General features: G+C 52.8%; 1 protein-coding gene across 2 annotated transcripts in view; it reads right to left on the reverse strand.

The window, feature by feature from the left end:
* Positions 1 to 13,777, reverse strand: part of ERN1 (endoplasmic reticulum to nucleus signaling 1) — an 83,150-nt gene that overhangs the window by 14,716 nt on the left and 54,657 nt on the right. For both annotated transcript variants that reach the window (XM_049637645.1, XM_049637644.1), the window contains exons 8-15: positions 13,307 to 13,568; positions 11,995 to 12,073; positions 10,657 to 10,822; positions 6,964 to 7,082; positions 4,070 to 4,261; positions 2,048 to 2,315; positions 1,233 to 1,323; positions 764 to 953 (exon numbers count right to left, since the gene is read on the reverse strand). In XM_049637645.1, coding sequence (XP_049493602.1) covers positions 764 to 953; positions 1,233 to 1,323; positions 2,048 to 2,315; positions 4,070 to 4,261; positions 6,964 to 7,082; positions 10,657 to 10,822; positions 11,995 to 12,073; positions 13,307 to 13,568 — 1,367 coding nt within the window. The remainder of the gene's footprint in view (positions 1 to 763; positions 954 to 1,232; positions 1,324 to 2,047; positions 2,316 to 4,069; positions 4,262 to 6,963; positions 7,083 to 10,656; positions 10,823 to 11,994; positions 12,074 to 13,306; positions 13,569 to 13,777) is intronic.

A 13,777-nucleotide genomic window follows, 5' to 3' on the forward strand; every position in this document is an offset into this window, starting at 1 on the left:
CACACGACAGCCAGGTCGCGCAAACAGCCCTTGGGGACGGGCCCCTCCACACAGCACTTTTTTTCTCTAAGTGATTCAGTTGTATTCAGGAAAGTCCTGCCTGCAACTTTTGGCCTTAATTAATGTTTGGGATTAGGTTGGCTCATTTTCTCTGATCCTGTTTTAAGAAAGAAACGGGAAGTTGTACTGACCACACTCTGTCCAAAGGCACATTTGCTCACGGACTTTCTCTGGCAGCCGTAGGTGAACTTAAAAGTTCCAGCTGGCTCGTGTGCGGTGAGAAAGGTAAGAGGGCAAGGAACTCAAGTTCACTGCCTCCTACAGGCAAACCTGCAGGTGTCTGATACTGACATAGTGTCACGTGAGCCTGGAGACTGAGCAAAAGGAGTTCGCTGGATGGTCTCAATGACCTGACTCCTCAACCAGCATCCTCCAAGCCCAGAGCAGCCCTAACCCACCGGGAGAACAACTGCCAGGTTTTCTGGAGGCGGAGGGACAGAGATACTAACTGTAACCAAAGACCATCCCACCCAACTGAAGCTGAGGTGATAAAAATACCCTCCAACCGGATTGTTTGTGGTTACGTGGGTGTGAGCCCCGTCACATGCACCAACTGTTCATCTACGTGAGTGTGCTGTGTTGTAACTTCAGTAAAGTGAATACAGAGAAATAAAGGGAAAAGAAATGACAGTCTCTCGTGCCACCTGCCTCCAGGAGCAGGGAGGCCGCAGGACGAAGGCAAAGCGGCCCCGGGGGCACCCACCTCCTGCAGGGTGGCCGCACACAGCTCGATGGCAATGTACTGGAACTGCCGGTCCCTCTCCGTGCAGAAGTAACGAATCACGTTGGGGTGCTCGTCTGATTCCCGAAGCAGCTGGACCTCACGGTCCGCGAAACTGAAACACTCGGGGAGGATCCTCTTGACGGCCACATCGCGGTTGTCGAACATGCCCCTGAGGACAAGGACCACAGGCTGGTTTGGGGGGGGCGAGCCAGGCTGCGGAAACGGGAGACCCGCAGACCCACGGTGCTCCTTCTGCGATGCGGCAGCCACCCTGGGAGCCTCATAGCCCCTGACCGACCACCACGCGGCCAGCACTTCCTCCCCGGAGGTGAAGTCCTCCGTCTTGGCCACCACCGTGACCCTGCGGCACCCCCCAGCCTGGCGTGCCACCTGCAGGCCGACAGACCTGGACGTGAGGGCAAGTCACAGAGCTCTCCAATCCACTCACCGGTACACAATCGTGCCCTCAGCTCCGTGGCCCAGCACGTCCTTGGGACAGAATGAGATCTTCCCAACAATCACCATGCTGGTTTCCTCATCTGGGACAAAACAGGAAGAAGTTGTTTTAAGCAAACCTAACCTGAAACACCTTGAGGCTAGAACGGAAGCAGCGTCCTGAGCTCAGGTTCAGAGATGGGATCTCACAGGCTCTAGGTTCCCAGCCCCTGGTAACAAGCGCCCGCAGGGCATCGACACCCAGGGCTGCCACCTCCCCCGCCTCCTGCCCTCTGTTCCTGCCTTTACATTATTGTCAGAAAACAGGGCTTCTCCACAGACCCGCCTACGATTTGAGCCTGGAGCCTCCAGGCAGTGGATGTGCAATGAAGAGACCAGGGGTGGCCTGGTCTGGGGCTCAGGTCTCGTACACTAGCTCTGTACCCATCCCCTCAGAACATCGGCCCTGACAACCGGCCCGAACCCACTTCCCAGAGGGACCGGGATCAGCAGTCACACTTGGCCACGGACTGGCTGCAGGAACTCCCCCAAGCCAGATGCCCAGTGCACCTCTGGTCAGCAGCAACTGCCAGCCCTTATGGGGCAAGATGGCAGGAGGACAAGGTAGACCCCAAAAGGCCCCCTGAGTGGGAGACGCCCGGATGGCATGCAAGCCTGGCCCCCAGAGTGAGAGGGACCTAGGTGAGAACACGGTGAGCCCTCAGAAACGACACTTCACAGTCCCACGGAGACTCCCCCGAAGAACATGCCTCTCGGGTTGTGTTCAAATGAAAGAGAAAACAGCACCAAAATGGCAACTCGCTTTACCTTCATCGTCCTGCTCCAGGAAGGGGCTGGCACCAGCCCTGGAGGCAGAGCCACTGGAGTGGAGCGAGTGGTTGGAGGCTCTGGGGGATGTGCTGGGGCTGCTGGTGCCCGAGCTCTCTGAGTACAGGCCGGACGAGTCCAGGAGCTCAGCATCCTGAGCCACGTCCCCAGGGGGATGGAAGGGCAGCTGCTGCTGTTGCAGGAGCTGGATTTTCTCTAGTTCCTTCTGGAACTGCTGGTGCTGGAGCTGCTGCTGCTGATGCATGCTCTGGGGAGAGAAACGCACATCCAGACACGTGCAGCCCGCTCCCCCGGGGACAGAGGGAGGCTGGAAGGGTGAGGCTCCCTGTGGCAGAGGAAGCAGGTACGCTGCCCAAGGGATGGGGGGCGGGACGAGACCAGTGAGAAGGCACAGGAGGGGGGATAGGGTGGTTGGAAGACTCGAGTGCTTCTCGCCAGTTAGGAGTTCCCAGGACAGCCCACGCCCCCTGCTGGACGGGCCCGACAGGGGCGGGAGGGGGGACTGAGCTGTAGGTGGAGGCTGGGCCAGATGAAGGGGGCTCCACTTAAGTCTAAAATCCTGGGACTTTCACGGAAGTCTGGGAGTGGTTGCAAAAATGAAACCGAGGAAGAATGGTTATGCCACGTAGCTTGGAGCATGGTGGACACAGGCAGCTCCAGGCTTGCCGTCCACTACGGCTGTGCACTTGACAGAGGGGAGTGCACAGACGGCCACCGACCAGGCAGAGGAAGCAGCGGGGGCTCGGAACCTTGCTGCCATCTTCCCACGGCCACACAGCCAGAATGTGGCTGAAATGTGGCGCCTGGCCAAGGCCCCACTCCAGCCCCATTTCATCAAGCTGCCCCCCCCATACCCCACACTCTTCTCTCTGTTCTGAGAAATTCTTTGTCATAATTTGAAGCAGCAGTGAGCCATGATTGTACCGCCTGTGTGGGAAGGGGACCGAAGGGATGGGTCTGTAGCCAACACCCCCTGGGAGTTTTCTGGTTCTCGTGTACACCCCCCACACTCTCTCTCTCTCTCTCTCTCTCTCTCTCTGAACTTGGGTTCAAATCCATCACCGGCTGACTAACGCTGGGAAAGTTATTTAACTTCCCAGAGCCCGGCTTCTTCATTTGTGGGCAGGGCACAGTAATAATGACCTCGCAGGACTGTGTGAGGTAAAACAGAAAACAGTGCACGTGGAGTGGACCCATCTGTACCAATGGAAGGGTCTGTCATCGCCATTCCTGCAGGGGACATGAGCTTCCTGGGCACTAGTATTCCCAGGTGATGACACTTCAATGCTCTGAGCAACTCGAATATGGAATATTCTTCTACAAGGTTTTATCCGACCCACAACAACATATTCAACCATGTAAATTTAGCTCGCTCATTTCCAACTAGAAAGTGCAAGGGGGGCTGCCGTTTTCACTCGTGCCAGTGTCTCTAAGAGGCAGTTTGTAAGGGAGGAAAGTTAAGTGGATTTTCATCTATTATGACTATTCTCAAAAAGGGAAATAGTTAACTTTGGATGGCTCAGTCGGTTAAGCGTCCCAACTCTTGGTTTCGGCTCAGGTCACAATCTCACGGATTCATGAGTTTGAACCCCACATCAGGCTCTGTGCAGACAGTGAGGAGCCTGCTTGGGATTCTTTCTCTCCTCCTCTCTCTCTCTGCTCCTCTCCTGCTCACACTGTCTCTGTCTCTCTCAAAGATAAATAAATAAACTTTAAGAAGGACTTGCTTCTCTTAAAACAAAAATAAAAACAAACAAAAAACCCTAAAATGATCTGCAAGCAAGGTTTACAGATCAGCTTTTACAATGAGTTAACTCTAAGACATAGGTAAAAAAATTTCCTGAGAAGCTAGTGTCTCTTTGATTACAATGTTTCTGAAGAGAAGCACATACTTACTCTTAAATGTGAAAGGAAACATATCTGCTCGTTTGTCATGCACATCAGGTGACCAGCACAGTTCAAAAACATACAGGAAGGCAAAGGGAAGGGGCCGAGCTTTACCAAGGGGTAGGTGATGATGAAGGCCACCCAGCCGATGAGCAGGAAGGTGCTCAGGATGATGGTGGCTATGTCCTTCAGCACAGAGTCCACGGGGGCCTCGGGCTTAGCGGGGGCATGCTCGAACTTCTCCTCCACCTCCTGTGAAACGGCGGTGGGCGCGTTTTCTGAAGTCTGCTCGACCAGGTTGATAACCTTGTGTGGGACAGAGGGACTATGTCACTGCAGAATTTCTAGCCAGATACGAAATGGCCAAACAGTCAAGAGTAGTCATGACTATTTACCAGGAATGACCCCCACCGTAAAATGTGTTTTTTTTAAAGCTCATCAAAGATCACAAAGCCAAACAATCGCTGTCTTTATCAAAGTGACTGCCCTGAGAGGCCATGCTTTATTGTAGCGATTGTATCAGTACTGAGGAACAGTTCTAACAGCAGTACTTTGGGAAATGGCTTCAGATCCCATATTCTTTTGAAAAGCCTTACTGAAGGCAGAGACCTCCTCCTTTGATGGTAGATTTGGTAACTGGGAAAACTCTGAAATCATCTGTAACAAAGTCTGGTAAAAATGTTGGCGGTCATTAATACCATGTCACATTAAAAAGGTGGCTCAGTGGATTAAGCGTCAGACTCTTGATTTTGGCTCAAGTCATGACCTCAGTTTGTGGGATCGAGCCCAGTGTCAGACTCCACACTGACGGTGCAGAGCCTGCTTGGGATTCTCTCTCTCCCCGACTCTCTGCCCCTCTTCCACTCGTGTGCACACATGTGCCCTTTCTCTCAAAATAAATAAATAAATTTAAAAAATAAAAAGGAAAACAATGTGTGTGCACACACACGCGGCTGAAGAGTAATGAAGCAGCTTGCTTCTGTGGCTTATAAACTTTCGGTGCAACTCCAAAAACAAAATCATTTTCTCGAGTATTCCACTCTGTTTCAAAGTTTCAGAAAAACATCAGAATCTTTTGTTAAAAAAACTTTTACTTGGGAAGCCCAGAATGAAATCAGATAAAAGTGGACCTTCCGTCTGAACTTCTTGGAGGCTCTAGGACTTCAAGAACAGTTTATAGAACACGTCGATTCATTCTCGAACATCCAGGGTTCCAGGAGTGCCATTACTGCTTGTCCAATGAAGTGACTGCACGGCCTCTGGGCAAGTGCAGAGGGTTTGGCATCCCCCCCAACACCCGACCCCACGCACCCACCTCTCCCGTCCCGATTCCTGCCTAGGGCTCTCTCCCAGCAGCTGCCCCACCCCTACAGTGCATGGGGCTGGGTGGGACGGCTGGTGTGGAGCAGGCAGCTCAGGAATGTCTGCTGAGCACGTGACCAGGAGCAACCCTCCTTTGGTTAGATTCTGTTCAAACGTGTTTCTTAAAGAAGGTGCCTTACTGCCATATCAATGTACTTCAGAGTATTTTAATGGAGTTTTAGAAAACGCTGTTCAAGTTTGGATGATTATTAAAATCCTAACTGTGGCTACCTCTGGGTGTTACATTAAGGGTACTGTCCTCTTTCTTCTCTATACTTTTATTTTCTAAGCGTTCCAGGATGGATAGGAGTCACTTTGATAAGATCAAAATCAGATGGAGACTTTAGGGCACCAATGCTTTCCAAAATCACTGTCCTAGGACTCCATGTATTTTCCCAACTGGCTACCTCTAGAGTAACAGGCAACTCAAGATATTTTGCTCTAGAATCTTCAACAGGCACATGCTTTTCCTTCCTTTCTCTCTGGATAAAATCTGGACCCCTACAGTGAACTTGCCGTGATCGTGGTCCCCCCGCAAGCCAGCCCCTCTCGTCTTCCTTGGACCTTGTCCCTTCTCAGGCCCCTTCTCGGGCCTGGGGTCTCCACGGCAAGGATGCCAAGACTCGCCAAGTCCAAATGGACCTTTGGACCCGCCCCCACCTCACTGGTCATGCTGGACACCTGCCTGCAGAGCCACCCTCCTGCCTTCTCCACCTGCTCTGTGCCACCTACGGGCATAGCAGTGGTCTCCCAGCCCCCTGGCTTCTGACTGGGACACCAGCAGATGGGCCAGAGGGAGGAGAATGAGGTCCAGTTCCGTAGGGTTGCTGAACATGTCAACTGAACCTCTAGGCTCCTGGCCTGGGGCCCTTTCCACTCCCTCCCCCCAACTTCAGGCTAAAGGATGCTAAGAGAAGCCCTGGGACTGTCCACATCTGTGTGAACAATCTCTTCATTACACTGCCCTCCGATCGTCCTAATCTGAGTGGCCACTGGTGTCCAGCTGAGACCCTGACTGGCACCCTGCCTCCCCAGGGCTGCAGGAGGGCAGCCCAGGTCAGAGGCTCATGGCAGCTACCGCTTGGGTGGGCCTCCCCACTGCCCAAAGCTCCATCCCGTGGGCACCCTGGGTCCCCACCAGACCGAGCAGCCAAGCAGGCTGCTTCCAAAGGGCCACTCCTGGCTTCGTGAAGCTTCAGGTCTCCCACGTCCTCTCTTCATCAACCCTTTGCTCCACTGCCACGTGCCAGGGAACCTTGGTAACATGGTTCCTCTGTAGGACACGGCCCCACTTCTCACGACTCCCCCCCCCAGTGGCCTCGGAGTAGGTATCGGCCCCAGAGGTGCCCAGGCAAGGTCAGTCCCACCTCCAGGACCTCATCTCTGCTGCTCTCTTCCCTCCAGTGCCCTCTGCCTCTCTCCCACCGAGCCAGACCCCCCCCCCCCATCCCTCCACCCTTCTTACAGCCGTCACTAAGCCCTCAGCACCAACCCCCCAGCAGTCTGTCATGGGGTGATGCGTGCTACGGATTCCCGAGCATCCCTCTCCCCTCCCGAGTTCACCGTAAGCTCTAAAGCCAAGGGCAAATGCCTTAGCCCCCAACACCTCACATGAGGAGCCAGGAACTGTTTACGCCCCCACTCACTTCCTCAAAGCTCTTCTTCTCTGAATCGGCAGGAATCACATTTTCTCGATGTTTGGGCAGATTATTGGGGAATCTCTCCAGCATCTTGGTAGACGCAGACAGGGGGGTTTCATGGTGTCCTACGAGAGGAAACAAGCCTTCCATGAGAGCAGCCCCCCCCACACGGTGAAAGCCCCCCCACGCTAAGCTTAGCCTACAGTGGCTCCCCGCTGAGGGGCCCACAGCGCAAACACCCACATTTGTAAAGTGAGAGAAAACGACAGGCAATTACCAGAAAAATCTCGAGACAGAAATTTGATTACTCGGTGGCACGTATACAGTATTCTGAATCTCATAATGAGGGACAAAGAAGTGTCCTTGTCATGAGAGGAATCAGGACCTTCGAGACGTGTGCAGAGTGACTTGTGTGGGTAATTCCTACTTTAGGCTGTATGCTGCCCAAGCATCATGAAGCTTCATTAAAAATTCACGCAGCTCTCCCCAGTTGCCTTGTAATATCCCTCTACTACGCGGCTCACGTTCCCCCCTTGATATTTAAATTGCTCAGGCGGAGTTCTATTCCGATAATCTACTTCCATCCTGGGAAGTGGTGAATTATGCATAAAAGAGAAACACGGTGTATTTGCTGGGGAGCAGAGGGTCACGGCTCTCTCAGCGCCCACTCCCTGTTCTCCACGCTATCTAGTACATGTTACACACTGACTGAGCGCCTACTGTGTGCATTTCACTGTAAGAGAGACAAAGTTGAATATAAAATAAGCAACTGGGACTTGATCTGGCGGGGAAAGTCTGTTTAGCTCTAACATCAAATGACTCCTGTACTAACTACCCAGAAGAACCAGTTCACTCTCACGATGGGCTGTCAGCCCCCTGACATACTTTCTTTTTTGTTCTTTCACTGTGATTCGGGTCTCACCCTATGGATCCCTCCACTGTTCTCTCAAACCTATCAAAGATTTTATGATCTGTATTTCCAAGACAAAAATAAGCAAGAACTAGTCCAAGCTGTGTACATTCCTTGATCTGGAAAAAACCTTTATCTTTAGGTCAGTTCTCTATCTACAAGAGAAGACTGCTCTTTAAGGGAAACCTTGTTTTGTTTTAAACCATCGCCAGGTGAGGACCGTGAGACATGCTTTGCCGTGAAGCAGGGTGTCCTCAGGTGGGGTCCACCTACCTCAGCCCTGAGATCAGACTTGCTGATGGGGCCCGGGGATCTGAATGTGAGTTTCTCCCGGTGCCTCTGAGGTTCACTAATGAGAAACCTTCGCTCTAGGGGAAAGCAGGGTGCCTTCCACATGCCGCCTTGTGCTGCGGGGGCCTCCCCCAACCCTGCAACTTCCCCCACAACAGACCACTGCAGCCCTGATTAGCCCGCAGCCCGCTTCCTCCAGGGCTACTTCTCCCGAATCTGGGCCTTTAGGAATCTCATCCTGCACACTCCGAACCAGCGGCTCCACAAGGCCAATCATGAGATCCTCAAACGTGTACAAACAGTACCTGGTCTTAGTGGTTTATCTGTCCCCATCACCATGTCTGGGCTCCAGAGCAAAAAGCACAGGCCCTGCCCCAGACCTACTGAATTGGGATCTGCAGGGGTCACACGTGCTTCTGTGACAGAGCCCCCAGGAGAAGCCAAGGGCAGTCCGGGTTAGGGCCACTGCTCGGGGGAAACCCTAAGGCTGTGCCACTCAAGGTGAATGGACTCAGTTTATTTTCCAGACCAGTGGGAAAGAGGGACGATCCTTAATGTCCTCCACAAACACCAAATCAAAGGACAAGGCTGGACGTAAAAGAGCGTATGTTATTGTACCTGTGGCCCTGAGTCTATGCAGAGATGGTCAAGTCGTTCCACTGCCTTATTTAAAAATGACTGGCTCTGGAGCTCCTCAAGGGGACTTCAGAGGTGTGAGAGGATCCCCTAATTACTTCTTTATACTTTGTTGAGTTTCTCAGTTGTCTTACTTGGACAACCTTTACATCTTAAAAGGATATCTTTCTGCGGCGCCTGGGTGGCTCAGTTAAGCGTCTGACTTCAGCTCGGGTCATGATCTCACAGTTTGTGGGTTCGAGCCCTGCATCAGGCTCTGTGTTGACAGCTCAGAGCCTGGAGCCTGCTTCGGATTCTGTGTCTCCCTCTCTCTCTGCCCCTCCCCCACTCATGTTCCGTCTCTCTCTCAAAAATAAACATTAAAAAAAAATTTTTTTTTTAAAAAGGGTATCTTTTTGCAACCTAGCCATGAAGACTCTTTCTCCCCATGTTTTTTATACTCTTACATACACATTTCCTTAGTTTCCAACAGTTTGTTCACTTCGTGACCACTGGTGGGCAATTTATGTATCCCTTAACTGGTACATAAAACTAAGTGACCTTGTGATTTTAATAGCCTCCACTCATCAGCTATTTTTTTTCTTCACCTGGGTCCACTCACACATGCTCTTGAAACTACTTTTGTTCAAAAAAAAGGTAGAATTACTTTGTTATCTCCTTTGCCCATTATTCTGTAAAAATAACCAGAAGAAAGTGGCTACAGGGAGTCAGGAAGAACAAAGAAGAACAGGACCGGGACAACCACGAAGGGAGCGATCGGGACTCCAGGACGCTCAGGCTCCTGTCTGCAGCACCCAGTTACACACCCCCGTCCGGATGCCACTGCGGGACAGATCCTGAGGCCTCCTGGGCCCACGCCGCTCTATGTCCCTTCCCTGTGCCTCTGGCACTGCCCTCTCTCTCCTCCATTCCAGTCAGCTGCTAGTAGGGGGGCAGGGGAGAGAAAGGGGTAGTGGGGGTGGGGGGGGGGGCCCCCATGACCCCTGGGCCTCGGCAACCCCCGGCCCCTCTTTCCCTCCCACAAGGCTACATCCTCACCTCTCACCACCTCTGGGGCTGACAGTCAGCAGATTTGGGGGAGACAGGGCACAGGAAGGCAAATCAGATTCAAGAAAACGCTGTCCTGCTCTAATTGCTTGGGACACTTGCCAGAGACACAGCTCCTCTCACGTGACTGCCTTCATCTGTCACACTCACTGCCTTCGGGTGTCATCTCAACTTATCTCTGTGGCTCACAGGACCCCCAATTCAACCCAAGGGCCGTTAGCAAGGACAGCAACAAATGGAAGAGAAAGGAAAAGGGACCACCTCCCCACCCCCATCCCCACCCCCCCACACACACCAGGGACTTGTGCTGTGGCTCCCTGACTCAAGTCTAGCCTTGAACCAGACTCCTCACCCCACCCAATCCTTCCCGGGTCTCCAACCCTCTCCTCCCCCAGCCCTGGCTCCCACACCAACCCCAAGGGAATTCTTCCATAGGAGCTGCCCTGGTTCCCCATAAGTGGAAATGCCAAGAGTGTCTACCTCACAAGGGGCCGCTGTGAGAAATAAGGAGACGGGTTCTAAAGTGCTTACTGCCAATGCCCGACATGGAAGACGTTCAGCGTGCCAGATAACTGCACGAATTTTATGTTAGTCGGTACTTGAGTTCTGTAACATTAAGCAATTTTTGAGAAGTGACTTGGTAACACAGCTACTCTATTTATTTTCCTTGGGGGTAAAACTGTTCCCAGGTCTGAAAAGACTAATTTGGACCTGAACTGAGCACAGCGCATTAACCACAGTAACTAGCACGGAGGGCTTTTGTCCACCAGGGGGCAGCACGCCATTGCCTGAGGAGCTGAGAGACCCACTCTTACCTATCAGAAGCCAGTAGTTCCTCAAGTAGTTGAGCTTGCTCTTCCCTTTGAGCCCAGGGTCAAACTTTAGGTCTGTGCTGGGCGTGATCACACACTCCCCTTTGTCCCCAATGGTGACCCCGTCAGTCTGGGGGCCTTCCAGCAAAGGAAGTGTGCTGCCTCGGGGCTGTGAAGACAGAACAGGAGTGAGGCCTGTGGCAGCCCTTGCGGACGAGCACCCAAGGGACGGCCACCCTCCAGGGAAGGGATTTCTGTGTGGGGCTGGTCCAGGACAGTCGGAACAAGACACAAAGGCCCTAAGACGGCAGAGGCCCCTCCTTCGACATGTGACAAGGCCGTGTTGACATCTTTATCACGGACGTCTTATTTTTTTTTTTTTTTCAATGTTTATTTTTTGGAGAGACTGAGTGTGCGCGGGGGAGGGGCAGAGAGAGACGGAGACACAGAATCTGAAGCAGGCTCCAGGCTCTGAGCTGTCAGCACAGAGCCTGACACAGGGCTCCAACTCCCAAACCATGAGATCATGACCTGAGCCGAAGCCAGACGTTTAACTGACCGAGCTACTCAGGCGCCCTATATCGTGGCCATCTTTTAAAATTCTTAGGTCTGGGAACCAGGCGGAAGGCGTGTGGAATTCCCAGAGGCTCCTGTGAGGAGGAAGTGAAGGAGTCCGCAGGGTGACAGTGACCAGGGTAGAACAAGTTCCAGCCAGGAGCCGGGTGCAGGCGCTGCCCTGCTCACAGGAGCGGCCGACAGTCTAACTGAGAAGACAAGAGATGCCGACCAGACAGCTCCAGTGCTGGAAGGACCCGACCAGCGGCCACGATCATCACGCCTCGAACGTGCAGAGACAGAGCAGTCTGAAGAGGCCGGCGAGGTCTGAGGAGACCTCGACGGGTCACAAAAGGTTGGGAAGGCTTCGGACAGGAGAAAGGAAAGGAGAGCGTTTGAAGCGCGAGGCGCCGCCTGAACAAAGGTGGAGAAAGGCGAACAGGAAACTTCTGGAAACGGGGAGAAGATGGACCATCCGACTCTCCCAGAGACGCCAGCAGTGTGGCGAAGGGCCCTGCGTGACTGGACTGAGGAAGGCGTGAACACCAGCCTGGGGACTCTAGACTTGAACATGAAAGCAAAGTGGCACGACCAGGGCTCTTGTCACGCATCTTTCCTCACAAAGTAGAACGTGGTACGGGCAGGGATTGTCTCTGAGGATTTGAGACCTGTGTCTTGATGCTTTACCCACAGGATGTCCACTTATAACTCAGAGTCATCTTTGCTAAATGGAACAGGAGCAGTTAGGAGGAGGCTGCATCTGTGAGCCCCCCAAAGTAGACTTACCACAACGGCGACCCCCTCGTGCACCATGGAGGGGGAGGCATACAGGCTGGTAGAGTATTTCCCGACATACAGGGTGGGCCTAGGAGACAAACAGACACACACATTCCACAGCCATTTAATTCCTGCATCCCGCAAAAGGGGACTTTCTGGAGAGAAGTATCCCAGCCCCAAATGCCACTCAGAAGAATAACCAGATTAACCCCTAGCCTTCCGAGCGGTGGGGATGTAAAGGCCGAGCTACTGTCCTGGGAACCCGGACTGCAGGCCCCCGCTGTCACTCACTGCCTACAAACAAAGATGTGCACAAGTCACCTAAGTGCAAGCCTGGGTTTCCTCCTCTGCAAATGGCAGGGCCACACTACGGCATGCCCACGATGTCTGCAGAAAGAACCATGTGCGGTGATCATCCGGGAAGGACCGAATGTTTGCAACCGTCGCAAAGCCTCTAAGATAAGATGGTCCCGGCCACAGCACGCTCCAGCAACCAAGCTGCCATTCTCTCTCCAGATTCTCAAGGAGTCTAGAGGTTCTACAGAAGCCCTAAGAGACAGTCAACTGCTCTAATCAGGATGGCTAGAGCCAAGGGATACACGGAAAGTTCCAACCGGGTAAGACTTCCATTCCCCGGGGTGAGTGGGCTTGGGCTTTGGCTGTGGTGTCGGCATGAAGATGTCGGGGTGGCGCCTCCAGACCCTTCTGGTTTCTGTCAACAGCCACTTTGGGGTTGGTCGTCCACTGAATTCTTGAAACTTCTCTCAACAAATATTTTACGTTTCAAAGGTGTACAACTCAGAGAACACTTTCCAGTCCCCTTTGCTCTTTTCTGCAGCTCTGTAAGGTGGGGACTGGGAGGCAGTGAGTCCAAGGGACCTTGTTTCAGGTTGTTAACAGGCAGGGATGGCGAACACAAGCCTGGGGCGTCTTAGACGTACACACTGTAACACTCTTCCCGATTTTTACAATGTTTCAGTAACAGCAAAAATCCAGAAACCACAGTTAAAAAACAAATACACCTCCCGAGTTCCCGCCAGCTGAGACATATCCAAATTGTACTGTAGCTATATACTGGCAGTGTCTTTATTATCCCTGCTCATGATTTTAATTTATTTAATATTCAAAAGTTCTGAAGCATCAAGGGATGCCCCGGTTCTTATACGTATTATGAGCTTTCTGAGTAAGCCCGTCTTGGCTCTTTATACACCCCACGGCTTCAGAGATGTGTGCCTCGAGCCCTGGCACGCTACGCTACAGCAGGACTGGGACGTCTGGGTCGCAGCTGCCCTCTTCTGCCCCCGAGTTAACCCAGACTCACGTCAGCTTGCTCTTGGCCTCCGTCTCCTTGGGGAACGGGTACTTCCACTTGGTGATGCGGCCCACCTCCCCAGACATGAAGGTCAGATAGCGCAGCGTCTCCACTGCGACGTTGATGTGCATCACCTTCCGCAGACCCTCCCGCTGCCAGACATAAAAGGCCACCACAGGGGAAGCGTAGTTTTGGATCCACAGGACGTCGCCAGATTCACTGTCCACGGTCACCACCAGCCCATCGCCGTTGGACACAAAGTGGGACATCTCTGTACAGATCAAATAAACAAAGCATGCGGTCTCACCCCACCTTGTGACCACATCCTCTCTCTCTCCTGGCAAGTGGCAGTCACTCAGCTAGAGGAAACAAGACTTCTGGAGTATTCTCAGATATCCTCCCGACAATTTCGCTGGTTTCCAATGAACCCGTGCAGGCTCTATGACACGATGCAGACAGTGAGAGCTGCCTGCTCTTTAA

The sequence above is a fragment of the Panthera uncia genome, chromosome E1, assembly GCF_023721935.1.
Source record: "Panthera uncia isolate 11264 chromosome E1, Puncia_PCG_1.0, whole genome shotgun sequence".
In the NCBI taxonomy this organism is placed as follows: Eukaryota; Metazoa; Chordata; class Mammalia; order Carnivora; family Felidae; genus Panthera; species Panthera uncia.